We start from the raw sequence: 10,295 nt of genomic DNA on the forward strand, positions 1-10,295 counted from the left end.
AATCCTCTCTTCCCACTCCCCCGGCAGTCCCAACAGGGTCCTGCAGGACTCCAGCTTGCTTTGCTCAGATCTGCCTGGGCTCCAGGCTTGGTGAGAGGTGAGAGTGGTCCCTTTCCATGTGGGCAGAGACAGATCTCAAGGTGTGGGTGTCCAGGTGGATGGGGAGAGAGGGAGGCTTGGATGAGAAGCACATAAGCTCAGTCTGTCTAATATGGAGCATGGCTGTACAGACTCTGTAAGGCAAGGAGACTCCCTGTGTGCCACGGGTGGATGAGATGTGCTTCCCTATTACGAAGTCCTAGTTTTCTGATATACCTAAAAGCATGACTCCTTCCAAGGCAGTGCAAGGGCTACTTAGTGAGGATGGTGCATAGTTTGTGCATAACTATGTAATATTTTGTGTTATGGTGAAACCTGGACCTTCCAGAACCTGGCAAACTATTTCTTCTATCTGATTCCCCCTGTCCCAAACACACTATCCAAAATCTGCCTCCTAAACCATAAGCAACTAACTTTTGTCAGTGGCAGCCAGAGACCCCTCTTACTCAGCAAGCACCTAGTTATTTCAGACCTAGGGCTTACCAAAAAAAAAGAGCTCTTCAAAGCACAAGCTGTGTGCAACCAAGGCAGCACTCTCTACCTGAGTCAGCAGCAGCCTGAAACAACACAGACCGCTGTGCACTCACTCACACATTTCCAGAAGGCATGACTCCTGCAAATAACCTATCTGTGCTGCCCTGCAAACAGTTTCACTGCTGAGCAAAGCACCCAAGCCAGGAAAACAATGAGGTGCTGAGGAAAAAGCACAGACTCCGGAGAGGAAGGGATATGCATTTCTGAGCCTAGAAGGCTGGCACTGGCTTTAACCATTGCCCTAGGACAGTGGATGCCTCCTGTGAGATGACATCTTGACATCTTCCTAAGTTGCATTGTGAGCTATGCTGGAGGGGGTGTCTTCTCTCTTTCAGTATGTCATCAGGACAGATGAAGTCTTCACTGCTGCTTCTGTCTCATCTCTGCCTGTTCAGCCTCATGCGTCCCTCACGGGCATCAGACTTGGCACAAGGTAAGAAGATATTCCTTTCACCCATGCCAGCTGGGAAATCAGGGAGGGGAGTCAGCCAGAAGAGTGTGTGCGCCACGGTGTGTTGCTGTGCAATGTTTGTGCTGTAACACACCAGAAGAGGCTGCAATAGTTACAGGTCTCTTATGAACACATCAGCCTCCAAGGACATAGAGAAGTGAGTGGCTCTGTCTTTCTTACTTGGAGTTATGCAGCAGAGGAGTCAGTCTATAGTTTGGGATGGGGTAGAATTGTTCCGAGTGATGGTTAATGCCAAAAATCTTTGCTAATTAACACACATTGCTGTCCATCTCTTCTCTGGTGGCAGGCACGTCCAACCTAACTTGTTGGTATGACTCACAGGCAGCTCTCTTCTGTGACTGGAACACAGACAGGGAACTGGTTGAAGCACCGTGCCAGCTGGAGATTTTATCAGAGCAAGGTTTCTGTGACAGGTGGGTGACTGAAGAGGCTGAGGAAAGCCAATGCTTTGAATGAAAAATATACTGGAAAGTTTGCCACTAAAGAAAAATCTAGGCTCCCCTTCCCCAGGCCAGGTATAGTGGAGTCACAGAGCTGAGGTGCTTTGTCTTGAACTCTGTCTCTAACCCCATGTGGGCTGAGATGCTGGCAAACACGGCTCAGTGTTTGCCGTCGGACAGCCCCAAACCATCTATCACAACCCATCTTCCAGATCCATGGCTCTATCTATGCTTCATTCTCAAAAAAATCCCTCTTCCTTGGTAGTTACCCTCTGGACTGTAAGGCATTTTCAGTGCAAAAGGAGGATATATAGTGATGGGGTGGAGAAGGGTGGAACTGAAGTTGTACAGAGACCATTTTCCCATTTCCAGGATGAGCTGAGGTGTTGCACCCTGAATGAAGGAAAATATTATTCCTCTTCTCTCCCCTGGCCTTTTCATCTCTCTCCGTTCAAGATATTTTCTTCTCCCATGTGCCTTCCAGCAGAGGGGAGGTGTCGGTACCACAGTGGGGGCGGTCTGAGTCTCTGTCATCTCCATATAGGACATCTGTAGCCAAGAGGCTTACCAGCCTACCCCAGGACTGCCCTGGGTGCCTGTCATAAGGAGAGGCTTAGTGTGATTCTGGCAGTGGGTGGGTTACTTCTGACTGTCATAGACACATCTCCAATGGGGTTAAATGGGCAAATATGTCCTGGACCGTGGTGCATGGACCGAGAAAACTAAAACAGTTATGTTGCTTCATGGGTGTGAATCACAGAAACTGGGGTTGGAATCTGGGAGGGATCCGGAACTATGCCATTGCTTGATCAGGTCTCTAGGACTACACCTCTCCCCACTGTTAGCAAGTCCAGGCCTGACCTGACCTTACAGCTGGAGCAGGCACCTCAGTCAAATACCCTCTCAGTTGCTACCCCACAGATGCTCTCCCACCCTGTGACCTCCTGTGCCATAGCTCAGCATAGGCTGTCCAGCCACGTTTGTCAGAGCAGAAGAGAGGTTATGGTATAGTGGATGTTTGGTCCTGGCTGACTGGGGTGTGACCTGGTTCAGAAGGTACATCTCACTTGGTATCTGAGATCCTACAGGACTGTCAGTGGCTTGAAGGAGACCTCTAAATCCTAGAGGGGCTGAAACAGACATGTCTTGCAGGGCTGTGTTGGCACAGTTGTGGGCAGAATGTTCTCTGATATCAACAGGAAGCAGAGAAGATAGGAAGAGGGTTTTGCAAAGTCTTTGAAACTGGAAATCTACTGTTAGCTTTGGCTTGAAATAGCTGGGATGCATTGACTTTCTATGGATGATGCAATGGGGTAGGAAGGTAGGATTAAATCCTCCCTGCAGTCTGTTCAGCAAATACAGATAGTAGGATGCAAAATGCTTTGAAAGCCCTTTAATGCTACATAATGTTTGACTAAATACAAAACAGTCCTCAGGGGTCAATTTCCTTACCTGAAGACTACAAGAAGTACTGTGAATTACCCAAAGTAGAACACATGACAGGACTGAGGCGATGCATCAAGATCTTCAACCAAAAGAGCAATGTGAGTAATACATCTGGGATGCTCTGGCTAATGATAAGGTGGAAAGGATTTGGATGAGTATTTTGGGTGTATAAACAGTGTGACACCTCGGAGCAGTATAAAAAGCCCAAACTTAATCCTTGACTCCAGTTCTGGTGTTGGGCTTGGTGTTGTGTGTTGCTGACAGGCATTTCTCCTGTGGGTTCCCCTGTGGGAGGGATTAGCATCATTGCTGGGCCATGGTGTCCTGGCACACACAGAAAAGATGCAGGGCAGACAGACCCTATGCAGTGTCCCTTGTCTCAGTTACTCAGGGTTTGGCCCTATTCCCTTCCTCTGAGGAGGGATGAGCATCACCACTACCTCTGAGGTCACCTCATGATCTCTTTTTCCTTGAAGAGGTCAATACCATTTTCCAGATCATTAACTACTGCAAAGTCTGGTTAGATGTGTCAAATATAAAATACAACAGCAACACATCACTGGAGCTAATGGTGATGCAAATCTTCTATTATTCCTTATTTAAATCAGTCTTATTTTAGACTCATTATGTACTTCCTTCAGTCATATCCAGAGTTACTGCAGTCCCTGTGTTTTCAGAAAATACCCACCCAAATATGAGCTAATTCTCCTTATTGATAAAGTCACAGCCAGTTCTAATGACAGACAAGCTTTCTTACATTTGCATATCATGTGCAAAGACAAATTGCAGGGTTGGTAAATAGCTCTAAAATCTTTTCTTCCTAATCAAGCTAATTTCCCTATTGCTTATTCAGTACTGCGTGATGTATGTGGCCCTTCAGTACCATTGCATTTCAAGTGTAATATTTAATGTTGTCTCAATCTCACCTGTTTAGTTAAAATAATTTTTCTTGATAAATGTCACTCAGAGAGAGCAGCTTTTTTCCTGCTTAGTCAGCACATACAGGAATCCTAGCAAACTAGCACATCACAAGATTTTGCACCCTTCTCACCTATTAAAAAAAATAAATCCAACCATATGAATCATAAATCTTTTGTTTCTCACTCACCACTGAGGTTTATGCCTTTCAGCCACAAATATCTTCCATATTTATTGTCAAGTATTCCTAAATTTCTTATACATGGGTAATGTTTAGAAATTTTTATGCTTATTCATGAGACTTCATTGTTACCAGTGTTTAATTTCCCTTGCAGACTCAATGCTTCACTGTTTCAGACCGTCTTACCATGTCTGTCCTTTGTCAGATTGGAGACAATAAGTCTATACCCGTGAGAATAGAAGATTTCAATCCATTTGCAAATAGTGAGTACTCATCTGTCTTCTAGTCTCTGAAGCCTCCCCATGAAAGGATAGGTAACTTCTCTTCCCCATCCACCCCTAAACAATACCCATAGCTGATTTTAGGCTTGTGTCTCTTGCTTGTCCTCTGCTACAATGAGCACCGGTAAACCACATTGATTTCTGCTACTTGTATCTCTATCATGTAGTATAGTTCCATACATATCCTGTCCTTCCCTTTATCTGGGACACTGTTAAATGAGAGTGCTTTGCACTAGGAGTTCTGGCTTCAAACAGGCAATGACAGCTCAGCCACACTCCTGAAAAATGTGTGCTGCAAGAAGGAGGGAAAGTCTTACTGTTCTTCCTCTGTCCCTCCTACTGGATCTGTGCTTCCACCCTCCTTTAAGCCACCTCTAGCATGCATCAGTTTAGCTGAATGGATTCAACTCACTAATCCAGAAGAAAAACATCTGCTTGGGACATTTTTTTTCTGTGAGTTTACCTGTCTCAAGGAGATATAAAATAGAGCCACTGCAACACGAGGCATAAGAGGGCATAGCTGAAGTCAGGGGTTGGGAAGGATCAGCCTAGACAGCCTGTGTAATTCTATCCCCTGTGGCTGTAGCTCGCTGAAGCAAGCTGGGAAGCAGCTGTCTCCCCAGCCATGCTCCATTCCTATCCATATAATTGCCAGGTGGATCACCCCTCCAAGATGGGATGCTTGGCTACACGGATTGATTGCACTGACTGTAGGGGCCATTGTCACAGGCTCACAGGAGGAGCTGCCTTTAACATAGTCCAGAGGCAATAGGCCTTTTGCAGTCAGTGACAGAGGTAAAAAGGAGGAACAAAGAGGAGGAATTCACTAACTACCTCATGTGGCCGTGGCTGTCTAGAGTCTGTGAGCACAGCCAAGACATCAGCCCTGCTGCTGTGGGGCTTGAAGTGCAGTCCTGTTATGGACAGAGTGGAGATACCAACACTGCTCCTCTCTTTTCAGTAAAGCTGAGGCCTCCAGGAAATCTTCAGCTGGTTAGCATAACTGAAAACACCTACAACTTAACATGGAGCCTGAATATTTCCTCTCATTACTTGTATGGGCTGCGAGAATACCAAGTGCGTTACCGAACCATGAGTCAGTCCTGGGAGGTGAGTACAGAGGAGATACTGGGACCTGTTACCTTATGAATCCTGGTCTTGTTTATGTCACCCAAGACTTGACTTGCTCCTGGGCCTTCTCTCAGAACTAAGCCAATTTTGGTGAAGCTGGAGAGAGGAGGACAGCCCCCACCCTTTTATCTGTATCACCTGCTGCCAGTGTTTGGTGATGACAAGGAGGCAGATGGGAATCCTATTTTACTTGGTGCTGTCACAAAAAAAATTCAGACAGTTCCAGAACAGACCTGAAAGGGATGAAAAAAGCAAAGCGCAGAAGAATTTTCCTCCAGGGTGAACAAGAAGTGCACAAGGTGTAGGGATTTGAGACAGGTCTCCTCCCAGGGTCTTGGAAAAGATGGGTACATGAGGCTGTAAGACAGGGTGTTGATGAGGTTCTAAATCTGCCCTTCTCCCAGGATGCCAAGAACTTCACCATCGAACAGGACCAGATGTGGGCAAAGTTTGAGAGCCTCTCACCCAACTTGAAATACGAGGCAGCTGTCCGTGCGAGGCCAAGTGCTGCAAGTACCTACAAAAGCGTGTGGAGCGACTGGAGCGAGACGATACTGTGGAGGACACATGCTGACAGTAAGGGTCAGTCAGGCAGTCTGACTTGGAGGGGAAAATAAGGATTCAGGGAAAACAAGATAGAAGGGCAGGCTGAGAACCTGAAAGAAGATGCATAGGGAGGACTGTCTTGACCAAAGAGCAATAGAAAGGTTGGAAACAACCTGTCCCTCTTAGTTGGTTAGGGTCAGGCCAGCTCAGCAGTGCTTAAAAGCAAAGACCCCATGACCCCAGCAAAGCCCCTCCAGAAGCTAGGCAAGACCCACAAGATGTAAATCAGAGACTGCTTCCCCAGGACAGTAAGGCTAGATGTCTGACCTGCAAATGCAGTGGCCAGGACTGGCATTTTCCTGGGTGCTAATGTAACCTAGGAACATATATCCAGTTTCCTAAAATGGCCCAGTTCATTGGAATAATGATCAGTGAAATGCAGTGAAATGCACTGAAACAGCACTCAGCTCCTGAACTGGGAATCAAAGTCTCATGGAGAATGGAAGAGACTTACACACATTAGGTTCCTTCCAAAAAGGTCTGCTGAGACTTGCATCAGTCACTGCATGAACCTCAAGCCTAGACAGTGCCCTTTGATGAGTCACTGGCTGTGATCCCTGTCATTTTTCCCCCCCAAAATAAGCAGATAGCGGTTATCCCTTCTTATGTGGCCCCCACTCTGCCCCTGCTCAACCCCTCCCTGTTGTGCCTGGTGTTGGTATAAACAGAGGAGCTATGTTTAGAAAGGGCACTGTGTTGCTGTGGCGATCAAATTTTGACAGTGTGTGATGTCAGTGAACAGGATACAGCCGCAACCAGTTGTCATAGCAACCAAGACCCAAAGATAACCAGGGTACCAGAGGCAGAGGAGACAAAGTGATCTGAGTAGCATCTCAAGGACAGGCAAAGAAAGAATGTACTAAAAATGTCTCCTCCTTTTATTTTTCTCTGCTCCCTCACAACTACTCCAGAGGTGCTCTGTACACCCAGACCAAGGGACACGAGGGGTGGAGGGAGATGAGGGGCAGGCAGAGGAAACAGGCACCAGAATAGAAAGACCAAGCAAAGGTGCACTGAGGAGATGTTGTGTGAAAGAGACAGATTAAGAAAAGTTTGAGATGATGCCAAACAAGCCTGAGGAATGCTGGCAGTGCTGCCAGTGTGGGAACTCAGTCTCTTTCTCTTAACCCTACAATCCAAGTACTAAAATATGGTGTAAAACTGTAGCCTTCCTAGTCTCCTACAGCTTTCCCCACACCTCTAAAAAAAAAAAAGAAGCCAGCCCCTTGGTCCCCAGCCTTCTCCATCCTTGTCCTCCTGCCTTGTCAGAGACCTGTGAACCCCATGAATCTGTCTCCCCTCACTGACTCATAATGCTGTTTCAAGTCTCCAATCCCATTTTATCTGGTTTCCTTTGCAACGAGACAGGCAGGTTGATGGACACTTCAACCAGCAGATTGTGGCACTTCATCTGTGGCAAACCCTAGCTGTGATGCTGTTATGAACAGGGGGTTCAAGCTGTTCAGCACAAATTACCTGTTAAGCAATGCTTAGACTCTGAAACCCATATCAGCTCAAAGTCATCCTGCACAACACAGCAGAACTTATGTATCTGACCTGTATATTAAATTCTATGCAATATTATATAAAATTATAACACAGGCCCACTTTGATCACTTTGAACAGCCATGAAAGGGCTGCAGCTTCTACCTTCAGAATCCTGGTTAAATTTTCACAGCCATTTCCTCCTTCTTTCTCCTCTTACAGAAATATCCCGCCCAGTCCTGCCAGCTCTTATAGTGAGCACTTTCATCTTCTTGACCATTGGGACTGCCTTACTTATTAACTTACGGACCCTCAAATGGTAAACGAGAATCAAATTTTCATCTCTGTTCCTCTCCTTTCTCTTGTGTGTGTTCTCAAAACCAGGGTTATTTCTCACTTGGCATTACTCAGGATAGAGATTACTTTAAAATATGGTTTAAAGCCCAACCTTTTGGGGCTGATATTTGCCTGGGGAGATATACCACCACCCATGATATGGTTTCACCACCATCTTCCTATTGTGCCAAGCTCCCACGACCTGATGCTATGTCCGGGCTAAATTTAAAACAGCTACCTCAGCACATCTGTTGCCCAGAGGTTAGAGTGCTGCTTCCTGGCAGGGATGAATCAAAACTGCCTCTTCAAAAGCAGGTCACTGGGTTGAGCACACCCTCAGTAGCAAGGACCAAGAAAGCCTAGGTACCACTATCTCCTCATTTAGATACTCCAGCAAGAGCTCAGGCAGGACATGGTGATATTTGGTCTGCAGGCAAAACTCCGGAGTGAGGAGTACAGTTCTTCCTCTCCCTGGTCTGTGCAGTTCTCACAAGTTGATAAACATCTCTATGATGCTTTGAAGACCTCTTTGCCAGCATTGCTAGCCAGGCTCTGCTTTTGTTTAGGACTGAAAGTGTCTCACAAGGTTACCCCATGTAATAACACCAACAGTGACCTGTCAGCATGGTGAGGCTAGAAACAGACACAAGTCTTCTCATCTCAGGGTAGGGGTGAAGCAGCAAGTGATGATGTTCATGGCAGGGAGAAATATTATCAGGGATGAAGCTGCAGAGGCTTAGTGGTTTCTCTGCAAGGAAAGACAGAGAAGCATGTTGAAGGAAGATGGATACTGAGAAAGTCATCTAGACGGATACTAAGAAAGTCACTGGTCACTCTTTTACCCTGTGTTATGACCTTTGAGGCATAACACAAAGGTGAGGAAGTGCTAGCTACACAGCACAGAGAGAGTTAAAAAGGCCTCCTTTCTCCACAAAGTATAATTAACCTAGGGGAACTGAATGGAGGATAATGCTGAGGTAAGATGCAAGGAAGGATTAGACATGCATGAATAAAAATAGCATCTGCAGTGATGTTTATATGCAAGAACTAGCAAATTCTGATGCTTCAGAGAGTACACTGATTGCCTCCAGAGGTCAGGAGGGTCTTTCCTCAGAGCATCCTACAGCAAAGCTTCAGCGAAGAGATGACAGGATGAGCCAGCCTCTCTGAGGAACTAAGGAGAAGATTAGATCACATGGTGCCTCAGGATGGCAACACACTGCTTCCAGTAAAGCAGAGGCCTCTGGACTAATGCAAGGCATACTGTCACAGATGGCTGGCATGACCAGTGTGCCCCAGCTATACAGTGCAGCATCCTGCTAAGAGGGCAGAGAGCTGTTGCAGAGCTTTGCCAGTGATGGTCCTGCTCATGCCATGCAGTCCTCTGAGTCATTGTGGTGGCAGCAAAGCACCTCACAGCAGCTGGAGCTTGCAAACAAGAGACACCTGCTCAGCTTGTAATCAGGACAGAGGCTTAAGGGGGCAGGTGGGGAGGTTAAGGTGACCAGCCAAGGCAGGGAAGAAAACAGTGAACTGTGGTTGTCCCTCCCCAGGGAAAAGGCTGAGAGCAATGTATTTTCCAATGCCAGGTTTAACTGTCTCATCTCTGCACCTCTCATTGTTCAGCTACTGCATTTCAAGCCACTCAAGAGCAAGGACAGCCCTGAGGCTTGTTCTTATTTTACGTCTACCGTATGCCAGGGTAGCATCCGTGAGCTGCAGTGCTCTCTCCTACCCCTGCTACAGTGCCAGAGTGATCAGGATCGGGCCCTGTTTCATTTGTTCTTCTCATTCTCTTTTCTCAAGGTTTAAGAAAATCCTGAAGATTCACATCCCAGACCCTGAGAAGTTCTTTCCCCCACTCATTTCGATTCATGGAGGTGATATTCAGGTATGGGACTGGGGACAGAATCATGTGGTTAGGAGGCAGAAGTGGGGGAAAGGAGTGTCCAGCTGCACATGCTCAGGACAGATAGCCTGTCAGACCTACACACACAACATATGTGCTTGTAGCACCAGCTGCTGGGTTCTCTGAGTTCTATTTTCTGACCTAAAACCTGACACTCAACTGAGGCATCTCTAAATACAGATCTGAGAAAGAGCAAACCACACAAACCTCAGCACCCTGCTCCCATAATGGGCAGCCTGAGAGAAAACAAGGGACCTGCAGGAGGGACCTTGGCATCCCAAGATCCCCTTCCACCCCAGTTCAGTGCCTCCCTGTCTGCCCTAGGCTGCCCACCTCTTCCCCAGATTTTCTGCTGCAGTCCTCTCCTCCTATCTGTGAGCCTTTCCTCTGCTCCTAATGTGAATTGTCATCACACTGGATGGCACTCAACTATTTTCTGCACTCTTGTCTCTTTTCC

General features: G+C 46.8%; 1 protein-coding gene across 1 annotated transcript in view; it reads left to right on the plus strand.

Annotated features, from left to right (window-relative positions):
• The first annotated feature begins 984 nt into the window (after positions 1-984).
• IL2RB (interleukin 2 receptor, beta) overlaps positions 985-10,295 on the plus strand; it is an 11,202-nt gene continuing 1,891 nt past the window's right edge. Inside the window, exons 1-9 of the mRNA XM_009083997.1 lie at positions 985-1,066; positions 1,392-1,511; positions 2,070-2,074; positions 2,982-3,089; positions 4,245-4,353; positions 5,333-5,481; positions 5,907-6,078; positions 7,816-7,912; positions 9,736-9,820. Coding sequence (XP_009082245.1) covers positions 985-1,066; positions 1,392-1,511; positions 2,070-2,074; positions 2,982-3,089; positions 4,245-4,353; positions 5,333-5,481; positions 5,907-6,078; positions 7,816-7,912; positions 9,736-9,820 — 927 coding nt within the window. The remainder of the gene's footprint in view (positions 1,067-1,391; positions 1,512-2,069; positions 2,075-2,981; positions 3,090-4,244; positions 4,354-5,332; positions 5,482-5,906; positions 6,079-7,815; positions 7,913-9,735; positions 9,821-10,295) is intronic.

The sequence above is a fragment of the Acanthisitta chloris genome, unplaced genomic scaffold (genome assembly GCF_000695815.1).
Source record: "Acanthisitta chloris isolate BGI_N310 unplaced genomic scaffold, ASM69581v1 scaffold17251, whole genome shotgun sequence".
Classification (NCBI taxonomy): Eukaryota; Metazoa; Chordata; class Aves; order Passeriformes; family Acanthisittidae; genus Acanthisitta; species Acanthisitta chloris.